At 35.1% G+C, this 16820-nt stretch overlaps 1 protein-coding gene across 2 annotated transcripts in view; it reads left to right on the top strand.

Moving 5' to 3' along the window:
- The first annotated feature begins 121 nt into the window (after positions 1-121).
- Positions 122-16820, top strand: part of PPP4R3B (protein phosphatase 4 regulatory subunit 3B) — a 45499-nt gene continuing 28800 nt past the window's right edge. Inside the window, exons 1-4 of one of the 2 annotated variants that reach the window (XM_016222145.2) lie at positions 122-676; positions 1968-2023; positions 11117-11215; positions 13468-14091. In XM_016222145.2, the coding sequence (XP_016077631.1) occupies positions 535-676; positions 1968-2023; positions 11117-11215; positions 13468-14091 (921 nt within the window). In that variant the 5' untranslated portion in view covers positions 122-534. The remainder of the gene's footprint in view (positions 677-1967; positions 2024-11116; positions 11216-13467; positions 14092-16820) is intronic. The other variant, XM_016222146.2, reaches the window with a different exon arrangement.

Raw genomic sequence — 16820 nt, 5'->3', positions numbered from 1 at the left:
CGTGGCCAAGAGAGGAAAAACTCGCACTTAGGCCCTCCCACCTCAGTTTACCACCCCGCCTCGCGAGAACGCCGAGTACTGCCGGCCCCGGTAGCGCGAGCAGAGGCTGAGACGCGGTGCGTCGGCCTCGTCGGCCTCCGTAGCCCCTGCTAGGGCAGCCCGTGCGAGCCTGCTGGAGGAGGAAGAGAAAGGCAGAGAGAATCGGGTTACAAGATGGCGGATGTGTAGTAGTTAACAGCGGCGGCGGCGGCGGCGGTAGAGCGAGCGAGCTCTGGGGGGCAAAGGGAGGGGAGGGTGGGGGTGTGTAGGGGTGAAGTGAGAGGTAGCCGGGACTCCAGCCAGAGAGGTTTCGGTGGCTCTTGTTGCCCCTTCCCGCGGCTAAACATTGGGAGCCATGGTGAACTTGGGCCTCTCCGAAGCTGCCGCCGCCACCGTCGCCGCCGCCGCCGCCGCCGCTACCGTCTCTCAAGAGTGAGGGGCGCGGACGAGGTGAACGTGGAGGCGGCGTCTGAAGTGGTGGGAACAGCAGCCACGATGTCGGATACGCGGCGGCGAGTGAAGGTCTATACCCTGAATGAAGACCGGCAATGGGACGACCGAGGCACCGGGCACGTCTCTTCCACTTATGTGGAGGAGCTCAAGGGGATGTCGCTGCTGGTTCGGGCGGAGTCCGACGGTAAGGTTATTGGCACGGTAGGACAGGGAATAATGCTTCCAGGATGGGCACAGCCGGGGGGCTTAGGCCGTAGGCGGGGTTCTGTGACTACCACCTCTTGATACAGCGCCTCGGTTTTGTTCCTGCACTTCTTTAGGGTAAAAACAAACTACTTTGTCCGGATTCACCCTCAGTCAGAAGCCTATTTTTGTTCCTCCGCCTCCTATCCCTGTTAAGGATTTGACCCCTTCCTCTCCAGTCTCTTTTCCTTTGAAGAGGGGAGCGTGTGAAAGAGAAGGGATGAAGCTAGAGAGAGACAAGGTACTGATATCTACTCGGCCTAGGGAGCCGAGCCTCCCTCCTCTTTTTAGTTCATCTGTTATATGTCTGGTACAGATGGTTCAGTGGAACTTTTCTTTCCGAGTCTTTTTTTTAAACCGATTTTACCAACGAGCCCCAGTTGCCACAGCCGACAGGTGCTGAGGAAAAGCAAAAGGCACCTTTTAAAGCCTGGGGTTATTCCAGACCGTTGCCACGATACCCGCACGCACAAGCACATCTCCAGTCTGAGATCCCTCCCGGCTGCCTTTGTATAGGGGTGCTGTGGACTCTTCACAACCTAAACAAGTTAGGACACCAAAGCGGATAGTAAACATGTATTCATTAACTTATTGTACCAGTCATGGGAAATATTTTTAAATCATGAAATGTAGAGCTGTAATTAAAACACCTTTCTCGTTGTAATCTGAAACTCTGTGCAGATAATAGAAAAATAACTATCTTAGATTTGTTCCTGATGTGTTTTGTACTCTTGTACTTTTCCTTTTATTTTAAATAGACATGGACGTTTATTTCTACATGCAGTGTTCTTCCTTTTGTTCTAAGGAGAAAAGGATAAAGCAGTTCTGTAATTTATGTGCATAGATCCCTATTGTGGTCCTTTGTAATTTGTTTTATTTGTTAAACTGGAAATGCAATAAAATAACTGTTAAAAAGAGTTTGGCTTCAAGTGGTCATTTAGACCTTAAAATTTCATTTCAATAAAACTCTAATAGTCATCAAGTCTACTTATATTCTTGGTCTGAATGTTTGTCTTAGATGGATTTTTTTTTTCCATTAAAAGGCTTCTGGGGATAGGATGATATGTTCTAAATTAAATATGAAGTTCAGATCTGGAGAGAAAAGTGTGGATTAGAGTACTTCAGGTGTCTAGCTGAGTGAAGAGAACATGAATTTTTTTAATGTGGAGTCTGATTTTTTAATTCAGGTTTTTATAAATGGAAACTTATAGATATTATTTTTTATCTTTCAGGATCACTACTCTTGGAATCAAAGATAAATCCAAACACTGCATATCAGAAACAACAGGCAAGTAGTTGTTTATCTTTAATTTGAAAGACTTCATCTGTGATCAAGGAAATATTAATCTGACAAAGATGGGAAAGCTTTCCTGACAAGAAAAACATGTTTGATAAAGTAATAGACCATCTATATTTCCCTTGCAGGTTAAAAGTTTCAAACTGAAAAAGTGAAAGTTTATGTATTATCTTTGAGTTTAGCCACTGTTAGTTTATAGTAGAATACAATGTATTCATTAGTCTTATTTAACTTACATTTAGCCAGGTCTTGCTATACCCTGTACACTAAGCCTTTTATTCTCAACCACTTTTAAAGGAAATGGCATACAAGAAAATTCAAAAGGGTACTCTTTAGAGCAAGGAAAGCCTGTTTGTGGTGTGAAATTAGATCCTTTGACTTAAGCAAAAGTAGAGTTTTGAAGTACGAGCATTTAATTCCTGTTCTTTAATTGTTGTATATTTTTAATCAATGATACTTTACAAAAGTGTACAAAATTATGTAATGTTTTCTGTTAATATTTATTGTCTCATTTGAGAAAAGAAAACCTGTGTTGTGTTTTAGCGTACTAAATTATTTAATCTGGAAATGGCAGCAGTGATTCAACCTTTTCTTTATTCTGTGAATGTTTTTATTATGAAAGATTTCAAAATTGAAAAGTACAGAGAATAATATGATGAGTTTCTGTGTAACACCACTGGATTGAACAATGTTAACATACCGTATTTGTTTCAAATCTTTTTTGTAATTTTGAACATTGTGGGTAGAGTTAAAGCCCCCTTTGTACCCATCTCATTCTCTCCATTCTCTATCTTCCCTATAGGTAATCACTATTCTGAAGTTGATGTGTATTATTTCTGTACATGCTTTTATACCTTTTCTACATATGTATGTATCCATGAATAATATGTAGTCTTTTGTGTGTTTTTAAACTTTATACAATTGATCTCGTACTCTTACATGTATTCTACAACTTTCGTTATTCACTCAACGTTATTTTGGAGATTTGTTCATGTTAACAATGTAGATCTAGTTTTTTTAAAAAAATACTGTACAGTATTCTGATGTATGATATACACCTGTTAGACATTTGGATTACTTCCAGTTTTATTTTTGTGTGTGTGGTGTGTAAAGTGAATATGGCAGAGATTTTTGAAGGAAAATATAAATTATGTTAAGATATTTGCATCATCAATGCCTATTTTCTTCAAGGCCAATGAAAATTTGAATACCCAGAAACAAATACTTCCTGTTGGAGGAATGAAACTGTGTCTGTTGCACAATGCGTTATTAGTAAAAGCTTTACTGTTAAACAATTGTTTTGTGTATGCAATATATTCTTAATCAGTCCTTTGAAATATTTTTTAATTTTCAGTATTCAATTTGTAGGTCTTTTTTCTCTATTTAGAAAATACTGTGTCCTTTCTGACAGAGAATCAAATTAAACATTTGTCCTGTTTTGAACACCTGAAGATGTTTCCTATACCTTAGACATTTTAAGGTATAGAACATTTAAGTAAATTTAATTTCTCAGTCAGCCAGACAGGTAGTTGCTCTCTCTTTGCACAGAATTTTGCCAGATAGCCACTTATGGTTTTGTTTTTCCTGTTTGTTTGCTTGCTTGTTTGTGGGGAAAGAAATACTAATATATTGTGATTGTATTTTTTTCTATCTGTGTGAATATAAATTTCTCAGGAACTGTGGTCTTACATGTGACTCCCTACAAATTAGTTGTAATATGGATTCTTCTGATTGTGTACAAGATCTTTTGGCTATTGTTACTATTGGAAAGATCACATTATGGCAGAGGTTTGTATAAAAAATAGTCCCCCAATATTAGTCCAAAAATACACGGTGGTATTTAGAAACTTTGGGATGTAGTTTTGTTTGTAATGTTACTTTGCTAGAAAATTAAAGCATTGGAGGGGGGGGAAATCTTAATTAAAAAAAAAATTTTTATGCTATTGGGAAAATGTTTTCTGTAATTAATCACATTCAAATAATATACTATTGGGCTCTTTTTATTTTTTTCAAGTTGAGGTACTTTTACTAAATAACATTAAAGTTTATACCAAGTTACACAAATTGGGATTTCCAAACACATTGCTATTTTTCTATGTTCATTAGAATTACCTTTTTTAGAATTTCATTTAAGTTATTCAGTAAATTAGTCTAAAAAATTATTTCCAAAATGTATATGAAATATAAGTCAATATACTTTATATCAGTATATGAAGTATATTGATCATTAGTGGATTTTAATTTTAAAAAATGAATGAATGAGACATCCATAGTTTATAGAATATTTTACTGTATTACAATACATTGAATAAATTCAGAGAGGAATATTCAATATTCTTTTCAACATTACAGTTCTAAAACGAGCTAAGTAATGAACTGTGTTTTCAAAATAAGTTAGAGTTGAGTTGAATGTCATGTTCAATATCAGTAGGTTATCATTATTCACATCAATTTTCTTGCATATTGTGGGCACTACTGAAGTAGTTACTGGGAAGGAAAAGGTACACTTACCCTAAAGGAGCCAGTATCCACACTGGGAAGGGAAGAGAATGACTATACAGTGGAACATGAAATAAAGTGCCTGATACATATGCCAAAATTTTAAGTTACGTAAATTCAGCCCTGCTGATGAAAGTGTCATTGGGATGTGTACCTTTTATATGTAACACAGTTTGTGTTCATTGGGTTTAGGAAGGAAGTATAAAGACGTTCTCGGCCTTGGTTTTATTGGGGGATAAGAACTAAAAGGTGAAACAATCACAGAACGATGATAAAATAGCCGATGGAGTGTTTTAACTCAGTCTTCATTGAAAGGCCATGAAAGAATTTCACAGATAAGGTAACTAAGGCACAGAAGGTTTACGTTTCATGACTAAGACTATACAGCAGGTATATGCCAACACTAAATATTATTTATAAAAAGCAACTTCTACAGACTTGGGCAGTAGAAAATTAGAGAAGGGAGACATTGACTTCAACCAGAATCATTAAGAAAAACACACTCCTGGGTGTAGTATATGCTAAAGGAACTGAACTGATAAGGAAGGAAATAGTACACCTAATACAAAAGGTGGTATGCCTATTTTCAGCCTAGGTTTCTTAATTGAGAGCTTGGTTTCCTAAACAAAAGGGAACAATTTATAGGTTCTTTAGGGACCTGACATGGTGAAAGTGATACTCTGTTTAGGAAGTGAGTGTGGCAGTCATCAATAATGAATTGAGGGTGGGGAGGGAAACGAGCTGTAGGTAGCAAGATCTTTTGTAATAATTCAGATACAAGAAAGTGAAAGTCTGTTTCAGTGTAGTAAATGGAATTAGAAAGAAGGAACAGAGCTCCAGTATATTTTTAAGAAAGTGCTGGAAGATTTAGTGAATGATTATATGTCAGAGAAAAATCAAGTTACTGGTAGTGTTTTTGAATCTTGGGGCCAGGGAAATGATGGTTCCCTTAGGAAACTGGGAAGTTAAGAAGAAAGCATATTTACGTTAATAATTTGGTTCGAGGCTTATTTTAAATGGGTAATACATTCACATTGTTAAAAATTCAGACAGTATTTGGTAAAGTCTCTCTTCCATCCTGGACTCAGTCCATACAGTTTCCCTTGCTAGAAGCTACCAATGTTACTAGTTTCTTGTTATCTTCCTAGAGGTTTTATGCATATAAAACAAATATGCCCTCAGTCGCAGATATTTCTCTTATTGGCATAAATGTAGCACACCATATACTGTTCTGTGCCTTGCTTTTTTTCATTCAGGCTCCAAAGCGATTGTAAAATAAATGGAAAGGTCTTATAATGAACACCTGGGACCAAAAATACAGTAAGAATTTGTTGTAGGAGATTCTAATTTGAGAATCATTAATATTTTTAGCTGTAAGAAGGACCTCCTTTGAGAAAGCAGATACAAATTGAGAAAAGAACAGAGCTTAAGACTGAGCTTTGTTGAATTCTCCACATTAATTCATCCATCCAGTAATACTTGGTTGAGTGATGCTTATGGGTTGGCCACTATCTTTAGTTTGGATTTTTTGAAGTGCATTTGAAAGTTTCTGAAACGTTTCATTAGAGGAATGACATGATCCAAAATAGTGACATGAATTTATGGAATTGAAGAGCGCCAATAACTGGGGTGGGATACTAATGGAGAGATCACAGCATAGTCCAAGCAAGAGATAATGTTGGATTGGGTTAGCAGTGATAGCAGTGGAGACGGACATGGATGGATGGGTTTGAAATATATATTGGAGATAGAATTGACAGGGCATGCTGCTAGATTAGGTGTTTGGTAATCAGGAAGAATGAAGATTCAGTAAAGAGAAGATTAAGCAATTGGAAAAAGTAGAAAATCAGGAAAATGTCTTCAAACTAAGGGAGAGCAGAATTTTGGTAAGGAAAGGACAGCCATTCAATCAGCAAATGGCTGTTCCATATCCTGCAAGAGAAAGATTGAGAATATTCTAGGTTCTGGTTAGTAGAATGTCCACTGAGATTGATCATACATTTATTGTATTTACCTCTTAATTGGCAAAAACTCCAATACCATTAAGGATGTTGGGATTTAGCCTGAGAGTCATTGTGGAGAATGGACTAATGAGTATACAGGGAGAATGAGATTTCTACAATTTTGAATGCTACTTTAAAATCACAGCATGAATTTGTAGTGAGTAGAGTTCACTCTGCACTTTGAACTATTGAGCAGGTGCATGAGTAGAGGATATGAATGATTAGCTTTGAAAGATTGGGTGAGGTGATGGTTGGAGATGTGTTCTGGGTGATGGCTTGGAATGGGACCAAGGAGAGATCTTTGGGAATCAGATGGAGACAGATTTTTCTTATTTAAGTGTTTAGGGAGATGCCTAGATAAACATAATGCCACAGGGGAGAAGCTTGGAAAGCAAAGTTGTAAAGAACTTTGTGGGGGTTTTTAGAATTTGTTCACGTTTATTATGTGGCATAGTAGTAATGTGGATTTAACTTCATATTTCTAGCTGTGTGATTTTGAGCAAATTTTCTCTGAATCTCATCTTTTAAATGGAGATACAACCTACATTGTAGAATAGTTGTGAATTAATGTATGAGAAATGCTTTAGCACAGTACCTGACACATAAGTTCAGTAAGAGAACTATATTCATAATAATCTTAAAATAATCCCAATGTAGGCAGCATTTTCCTCTCTTCCAATGAAAAAAGATCAAAGAGGTGAAATACTCTGATGAAATTCACAGAAATAGGGGACAGTGAAACTTTGAGTTGTACTCAGGTCGTAATTCTAGCTGAGAATTATTATTTTTGCATCCAAATATATCAATGATTTTGGGAAGATAGATATTACTACTGTTTATAAGTGTCATCATGTCTTTCTTGGACTCTATGTTTTACCATACTATATTTTAAAAATCCATCTCAGAAAAACTAGGTTAACTATTAGGGACTACTAGAGAGTTAGATGCTGCATTATTTATCTGGTTAAACTCACTCATTTTCAGACTTTTAAATTGATTTTGATCTTCCAATTAAATTCTGTAAACCTGCTGATATTTTTTATTTTCCTTTTTAAAAAAAAAAATACTCCTTTTTGAAAATTTCAGCTCTCTCTGTATTGAATTTTGTCAGAGTCAATAAGGGGCAGGTATAGGGTGATCTGGCAAACTATAATGTCTCAGATCTATTTCATGACTCTGCATTTATTTATGTTAATGAAGTGGATCAGTACCAGAAAACTGAAACAGACAATCCATTAGTTTGTTAGATCCTTTTAAATGTGTCACAGGTGCCTTTGTGAATATGATATTAAAAATCCAACCCTTTACCCAAAAGAGATGTGATATAGTTTTAAGGTATCATTTGGACTCTGTATTAAGAAACTCTCATTTAAACAGTATATGGCTTAATAATCTATTTAATATATAAGATTGAAAATAACAATTCCTTATAATAATACTACATTGTGAACACCTGATTTGGTAAAGATTAAATTGTCAAGCTTCTCTAGCTCATGTCTTATTCCCATCATGGACTTGGACATAATCACCTTTCCTATTTTTTTAAACGACCAGACCATACATAACTGCCTTTTTCTATTCTCCCTGCAGGCTCATTTTAAATCTGATTTCCACAGGGACATAGTGGTGATTAAATGTTTTAGTTAGTAGAGTTGGGGGGAAAACCTCTCAGCTTCTCTTGGTTTTAGAGAAGGCATTAATAACATCCCAAAGATATGTGTGGCACACAAATGTGCAAAAAATATATCACAAAGCACAATGATAGAAAACAGACCTTACCATGAAAAATTAAGCTTGGCTCTATCTAGGCATTTTCATATGCAGGAAACCCTGCCACTTTACACTTCTCATTCTGTTTTACATGTTCTTGTGCCAACTCTGTGCTCAGTAGGAGCTTTTATGCTAACCCTTGGAATAAGCAATTTTAAGGAGTGCTTCTTCCCAGTATTTTTTTCAACTGAGGCAGTGGTGTGGAGAAGGAAGGATGGGGTTGGTCACCCATTTGGAGTAGATACCTACAGCCGAAAGGTGCCTACTCTGATGGCACTTCCCTATCCTTTGTCAACCAGAGATACACTTAAGTCAGGTTCTCAAATTTGACTTATCAAAAGAATAACCTGGGACCCTTGTTAAAAATAAGGATTCTTGGGCTTCACTCCAGATCTGCCCCCAAAGAGGAGGAATCTGTATTTTAACCATCTCCCAAAGTCAATCTTCTTTGCATTAAAAAACAATTCTGTTTATAAATTCCATTTAGTTTCTGGGATTTTGACTGGCTTGGGGAAAAGTTTCCTTTAGGAATGGGGGAGGAAAGAACAAAAGAAAATGATGATGAAGAAGAGGACTCCGTTACCTTAATTCAGGCTGCTGCTTATGTGGACTTAGAAGGTAGATTGGAACCAAAATTGAAAAGGCCTTGGATGCCTGGAGTAAGGGTTTTGGATTTCATTCTCTTGTACTAGTGATCTCCAAAGTGGAATGCACAGTATGAAGCATTGGGATTTGAGAAGAAACCCATTTTCAGAAGTTGAGTTTTGCTAATATTTAATGAAGTCAGGTGATCAAGAGTCAAAAACAGGTATGGTATTCTGAGAGAAAAGTAGCATTTCCATGAAAAGAGTTCCCACTTGTGGTGAATTATTATAGACTATCTGTACAGTTAACTGTTCACAGATATTTTTCAATTTAAGCTACCTGTAACCCTAACAAAATAAATAAATGCCTTAAAAATGGTTGGTAACAATAAGTGCAAATGAACAAGGTAATGGTTAAACTGACATTTATACTCCTAGTGTAATTGTTCTATCAACCAGGTCACAAAGAACCAATTGTGATCTTACAAGAAGTTGCCCCTCCTCAAAAATTTAGAATTATTAAAACAATGACATTACATATGGATTTGTGTGTACTGTCATTTGTGGGTATACTGTGCCCTAAGTATATATTGCATCTTAAAATGCTAATGGTATGGAGACATTATAATTCCAACACTTTAAGGTACTGTTTATTTTATCCTTATGTAAACCTTTTTATGTCTGTTTCAGTGTATGTTTTTAAAAGTATTGCTGTATTAATATTATATTCCTGTATATAATATATAAGTAATTTGAGACACAGTTAAAAATGTTTTGGAGATCACTGTTCATGAAACTGTTTTGAGGAGGTATCTAACACAGCTCAGGACTGAGGAAACACAGAGCCTGAGTGGGTGTCTTAGTGCTTTAACCTAAGTAGCATTGTTTCTATCTTTTTTTTTTTTTTTTAACACGGAGAATTTTAGTAAATTTTGCTTGTAAAAAGAATTCTGCTAGATTTTGTTTGGTTTTTTAAGATTTCAAAATCTCTTCTGTAAATGGGGGAACTACTTAAAGCTTTTAAATGCAAGAGTGGCCTGATAAAATTTTAGAATACCTGGTGGTAAATTTCCCTTACTAGAAGCATGACCAAGCAGAAGCTAGAAAACTGATTTCTAGCTGTTTTTTTACCTGGTTACCCAGCAAAAAAGTAGTAATCCGAGGCCTGGATCATTTAAAGCATATTTTTTATTTGAGTATTGGTTAGACCTACCAAAATATTGAAATGTTTTTATTTTGAAGACTTTGTATTTATTAATCTGGAGCTTACTTTCAGTTTTATATTTTTAATAAGAGGTCAGATGAACAATGAGTAAATAAGGTGTTTTTATGGATTATATTTTTACTAATTAAGGTATAAATTCAAATATACATATTTTGAAAATCAAAGTTTTAGCCATATTAAACTTTCATTATGTATCCGAAAAAAAAAAATTTCATTTTATTTGAGTGTTTTAGTGCTTTTAGTGTTTAAATGTGTATGTGTGTTTTAGTTTAAACCCAAACCTTAATTTTTAATAAATGGGTTGACAACTTTTTCCTAAACAGATAACCAACCTTTTGGTGGAGATATGATTAAGGACATTCTGAGAAAGTACTTACCTGAACGTGGGGTTCTTAATTTTTATACAACCTAAGCTGCTGAACTAAGTGCTATTGGTAATACAGATAAAGCAAGTTATCTTCATTTCACCATTGTTTTACATTTCTTAATATTCTGAAGGCTTTTCCAGGTTAAAAAAGGCAAAAATAGAAAGGGTTAAACCTTAAGATATTTTCAGCTATTAGCCTATTTGCAGCCAGTTACAACTGGCTAAAAGGGGAAAATAAACTTGTAGGTGGTTAGTGAGTGGAACAGCTGACTTTATGGAAACAATAGAAAGTAGATGATTAGATTGTCTACTTACAGTTTAGCCAAGAATGGCTAGACTTTACATTAAACATTATCTTGGTAACATCAGCCAGAACCTGCTAACCTACTTTAGTCTTTTTTGTTTTAGAAAATTATTCAATGTCATTTTTAGTGCCAAAGCTACTATTTCATTGCCAGTATGTTACTAAAGTTTTAAAGGGTATCAAAATAGAGTTAAATGATGTCAATTAAGTGTACATTAATTGAGAGGGCATTTGTCATTGCTGTGCTGGTTTCTGTCCTTTTGATTTTTTTTTATGCTTTGTAATTGTTTCTTTTCAAATGTGATGATCTAGAAATTTTTGTTTTCAAACAGGATACATTAATTGTTTGGTCAGAAGCTGAAAACTATGATCTGGCTCTAAGTTTTCAGGAAAAAGCTGGCTGTGATGAGATCTGGGAAAAAATTTGTCAGGTAAGGGTCTTTGAATAATATTTAACTTAACAGTTGTATGCATTCTTGAATTTTTTTTTAACCTAAAAGATGTGTATTAAAATGTCTTCATGTGAGATTTTGGTAACCTAACCTGGAAATTCCTTTTATATTTTACACCAAATTTTTTTTAAATTATAATTTTGTTAATCATTTTAGATTTTAATACCCTGTAAAATGTCAGGATCTTTCAAAAAACAAAACAATAAGTAACTATGTTCTAAGACTTTTAGATTTTTTTTATTTATCCATTTTCCTAATGTTCATGAATACTATGTGCGAGAGACACTGATGATTGAAAGTGCTCATGACTTTAATTCATGAAGAACTTGTATAAGTGGTAACTCAGATAACTGGAATTAGTTATCTTACATTAGTATGATATACTTATCACAGTTAATGAACTAAACATTTATTATTATTTGTTTTTATTATTCATATACTGTTATTAGCTAAAGCCAATTCTTTATTTAGATATCCTCAGCTTAAAACCCAGTGTCCTTTCTTTGCTACAGGATCCCATTCAGGGTTACATATTACATTTATTTATTTATTTTTCTTTTTTATTGAATTTATTGGGGTGACATTGCTTACTAAAATTATATAGGTTTCAGGTGTACAGTTCTATAATACATCATGTGTATATTGTATGTTTACCACCCCCAAGTCAAGTCTCCTTCCATCACCATTTAACCCCCAGTACCCTCCTCCATTTCCCTCCACTCTCCATTCCTTCTGGTAATCACCATACTGTTGTCTGTGTCTATGTGGGTGTTTTGTTTGTTTGTTTGCATGCTTGCTTGCTTGATCCCTTCACCTTTTTCACCCAACCCTGCAACTCCCCTCCCTTCTGACAGCTGTTAGTCCATTCTCTATGAGTCTGTTTCTGTTTTGTTTAGTTTATTTTGTTCACTAGATTCCACATATGAATGAAATTACACTGTACTTGTCTTTCTCTGACTGGCTTATTTCACTTAGCATAATGCTCTCCAAGTCCATCCATGCTGTCACAAAGGGTAAGAGTTCCTTCTTTTTTACCACTGAGTAGTAGTCCATTGTGTAAATGTACCACAGCTTTTTTACCCACTCATTCACTGATGGACACTAGGGCTGTTTCAAATTTTGACTATTGTAAATAATGCTGCAATGAACATAGAGGCGCATATATTCTTTCGAATCAGTGTTTCAGGTTTCTCCAGATATGTTCCCAAAAGTGGAATTGCTGGGTAATGAAGCAGTTCCATTTTTAATTTTTTGAGATAACTCCATACTCCTTTCCACAGTGGCTGTACCCACACTACATTTAATAGTTATGTCTCCTTCGGTAAGTCTTCGCTGTGGCAGTTTCTGGAATTTTAAATCATAACATTTTTAATCATAACATTCATTTTAACTACCATTTTCTGTAAATAGAAATCACTGTTTCAGTGGTTGCCTACTCTGATATCCTATTACATATAGTGTTTTACTATTGTCATTTTCACTTATATCAGCTTTTCCCTCTAGTGATTCTTACCACTGAAGGTTCTTGAGTAGTTTTATGCATTTGACTGCAGACATTTTTTTCTCTAGGTCTTCCCAGTAATAGTTGCACACAGTGTAATAAAGTGGCCTAAGAAAGTGTAGTGTGAATCTTCTGATTTGATATAAAGCTTATTTGACATATAGCTCTAAATCACTAAACTTAACTGGGAGTAAATGGTTTCTTTTTTTCTTACCATCATGTATTGCTGGAGCATTATTAGTATACATTATTAAATAGAAGAATTCCAGTTACATACAATTGAAAACACTAGTAAATATGATTTTGCTTTAATTTGTACAATATACATAGACTATAATCCAAATAGCTTTTTTTATTTTGCCTTTGGTTTTGTCTATTTTTAACTTGGAACTTTCGTGCTGATGGCAAGAAGGTCCTAATTTTTCCCCTTTTTTCCCCTTCGTGTGCTCGCCAAGAATTAAGATTGAATTTTATGTTTGCAAAGTTTTCTGTAAAGTAAGTCATAATTTAGAGGTGAAATGATGTGGTTAGTAACTTAGATCAAATAATTGACTCTAAACTGGGTGTATTTTCCTCCTCTAGACTTCACTTTTAATTAACAATGACTATATTACTAGTACTGATTTTTTGCAAGTTATTTTTACTTAAGCTCAATGGTCAATAATTTGATTTCCAGAAAATGGAATTCATTTATATTTTAAGGTAACCAGCTATACTTGGATATTTTCAGGTTCAAGGTAAGGATCCATCAGTGGAAGTCACACAGGACCTCATTGATGAATCAGAAGAAGAACGATTTGAAGAAATGCCTGAAACCAGTCATCTGATTGACCTGCCCACATGTGAACTCAATAAACTTGAAGAGATTGCTGACTTAGTTACCTCAGTTCTCTCCTCACCTATCCGTAGGGAAAAGCTGGCTCTGGCCTTGGAAAATGAAGGCTACATTAAAAAACTACTGCAGCTGTTCCAAGCTTGTGAGAACCTAGAAAACACTGAAGGCTTACACCATTTGTATGAAATTATTAGAGGAATCTTATTCCTAAATAAGGCAACTCTGTTTGAGGTAATGTTTTCTGACGAGTGTATCATGGATGTCGTGGGATGCCTTGAATATGACCCTGCTTTGTCTCAGCCAAAAAGGCATAGAGAATTCCTGACCAAAACTGCAAAGTTTAAGGAAGTTATACCAATAACAGACTCTGAACTAAGGCAAAAAATACATCAGACTTACAGGGTACAGTACATTCAGGACATCATTTTGCCTACACCATCTGTTTTTGAGGAGAATTTTCTCTCTACTCTTACATCTTTTATTTTCTTCAACAAAGTTGAGATAGTCAGCATGTTGCAGGTAAGTAAACTAAGATGTTCTTCACAATTTTGTTTTCAGATGTTTAGTTTTAATAATAGTTCAAGCTGCTGTTCATTCCTTCTTTTTGAAAGATTTATTTTCTTTATCTCTTGGCTTTCTGAAGGAGAATAATTTCTTAATGTGACCTTTTATAGTTTTAATTGTCCTATGATGTAGCTGGGTTTTATTTAACCTTTTTTTTCCTTTATAAAAATCGTGGTAGAATATACATGACATAAAATTCACCATTTTAACCATTAAGTGTAGGATTCGTAACATTAAGTACATTCACCTCTGTCCATTTTCAGAATTTTTTTATCATCCCAAACAAGAGCAGCTGGATTTTTATTGTTTGTTTTTCTTTTGTTTTGTTCTGGTTTTTTTGTGTGTGTTTTTTATTGATTTCAGAGAGAGGAAAGGAGAGGGAGAGAGAGGTAGAAACATCAATGATGAGAGTCATTGATCGGCTGCCTCCTGTACACCTCTCACTGGGGATCGAGCCTGCAACCTGGGCATGTGCCCTCACTGGGAACCGAACCATCACCTCCTGGATCATAGGCCGACGCTCAGCCACTGAGCCACGCCAGCTGTTTTTAAATCACCGTTTATTCCGTTTTGTGAGATTTAGTTATTATTGGGATATGTATAAATATGAGTGCTTATAGCTGCCCAAATAATTAAAATGTGCAGCCAGGATTGAGAAATATTAATTTTCAGGAAATGATAATTAGTCACATTATTTGCTGTGTGGGGTTGATTTTATTCTGTCTCTTTGAGTTGTAAAATAGGAGTTTTGCACCATGTTTATCCTGTTAATCTTTTATACCCTGTGTAGTAAACATGATTTTGAAGAGTTTGCTTTACTTGTGGTGATAGTATAGTATATGCACAGTATCCTATGTAACTCTTTGCTATTTCCATATGAGTCACTAAGTTTATTGAGCAGCTACTGTATACTTAGTGTAGTGGGTTCTCAAATATGGTCTGTGGACCGCTGGTGGTCCCTGGAACCCTTTTAGAGAGGTCTTTGACGTTTTCCCTTTTCAGCTTCATTTCAGTGTAAGGCTGTATTTTCTTCACTATATTTCAACCCAAATAACACACCACAACAGACTGCTGAAGAAGATAACGAGAATCTGGCTGTCCTCTGTTAAGCCAGTCATTAACAAGATTTGCCAGAATGTAAAACAGAGCCAGTCTTGTTTCTAAATTTTTAAAATTTGGAATTATATAGTTCTCTCTCATAAAAATATTTATATAAACATAATACTTTTTAAATGAATTAATAAATATTTTTGAATGTCTTGGTTTTAAGTATGTAAGAATTGATAAACATAACCCACATAATAAAAGCTCTTTGGGCCCCTCAGTAAGTTTTAAGAGTTTAAAGGGGTCCTGAGACCAAAAAATTGAGAATCTCTGACTTAGTATTTAGTTATAAGATTCCATTTTATGACACTTCCAACCATTATTCAACTTTCTATTATTGTTACTTTACTTTTCATATAGTATTTCATTCTCCAGATCATTCTTTCACCCAGCAGTTTTTCGTTGTTCTACCGTAAAAGTGTGAGGGAAGTTAGACCTATACATTACATTTCATTTACAATATATGGGACCTGCTTTTTAAAAATCATACTGTACAATTCAGGTTCCCATTTCACTTCCTGACAGAAAAAAAAGTCAGGAAATGGGCCCACAGTCAATATAGTTTACGTAAAAGAACCCAGTGACAGAAGCTGCATTGTGAATTTCAAATGACTGCTTTTGACTTCAGAAGGTTTGCCAAAACCGTAAGTCAATGCTCTTTTATGATTTAAAAAAATAAATTACACAAACTAATTTATAAATATTTGTAACACTTTGTCATTTTATATATGTTTTCACAGGTTTGTTTGTGAAGGCTATAATTATATAAATCAAGTATAGCTTTAAAAAAGGAAAATCTTCATTTCTGGTCCATGAGATGCATTTAATAAAATAGCCAGATACTGTAAATTACCTGTTGTTTAGGGCTTACCACTTATCTCTTATGTACCAGCCATGATGCAGAATTCTGCTTCCAACAGTGTATGAGAAGAAAATAATTAAGCTTATGGCTGTTGACCTCTAAAGTCTCATTTCCTACAACTCAACTCTAAGATTTCCATGTAAAAATTTTGTGGCTAGGTATTCGGTGTTTCCAGATAACCCTTCTGGCTAATTAGTATACATATCTGTAGCTTCTTAAATGAGTATTAACCTGCTGTTACATGAGTTACACAAGGCAAGTGAATGTAAGAATTTTAGCTAACTGGGCCAAAATGAGGTAGTGTAAAAGTACATAACTCCTAGATTAACTTAGGTTAAGTAACGGAGAAATTATTTAGTGTGGTCACTGGCTCCTAGAATATACTCTAATATATGTTGAGATTGCCTTTAGCATGATAGAGGCATAGATTTTTGTTGACCTGAACTTTTCTAGCTAATTGAAGTTCAAAATTCCTTGTTCCCAGAATTGAGAAATATACCTTAAAATGTTTGCAAATTAAATTCCTAAAAGCCAATAAAATGAAGTTATGTCCACGTGAACAGCTACAGATTAAGATCTTTTTCAGAACAAGAAGTTGTAACTTCTTCCTTCTCTAGAAATGATGGAGGACAGGTCTCTTAAATGTTGACATTTTAAACATATTACATGTAATTCCACTGTTCCATAGATAAGAGTTGAGCTAAAAACAAATCCAGTA

Source organism: Miniopterus natalensis, chromosome 13 (genome assembly GCF_054644295.1).
Source record: "Miniopterus natalensis isolate mMinNat1 chromosome 13, mMinNat1.hap1, whole genome shotgun sequence".
In the NCBI taxonomy this organism is placed as follows: domain Eukaryota; kingdom Metazoa; phylum Chordata; class Mammalia; order Chiroptera; family Miniopteridae; genus Miniopterus; species Miniopterus natalensis.
The sequence above is the reverse complement of the archived record's forward strand: the minus strand, read 5'-3'. Positions and strand labels throughout refer to the sequence as shown.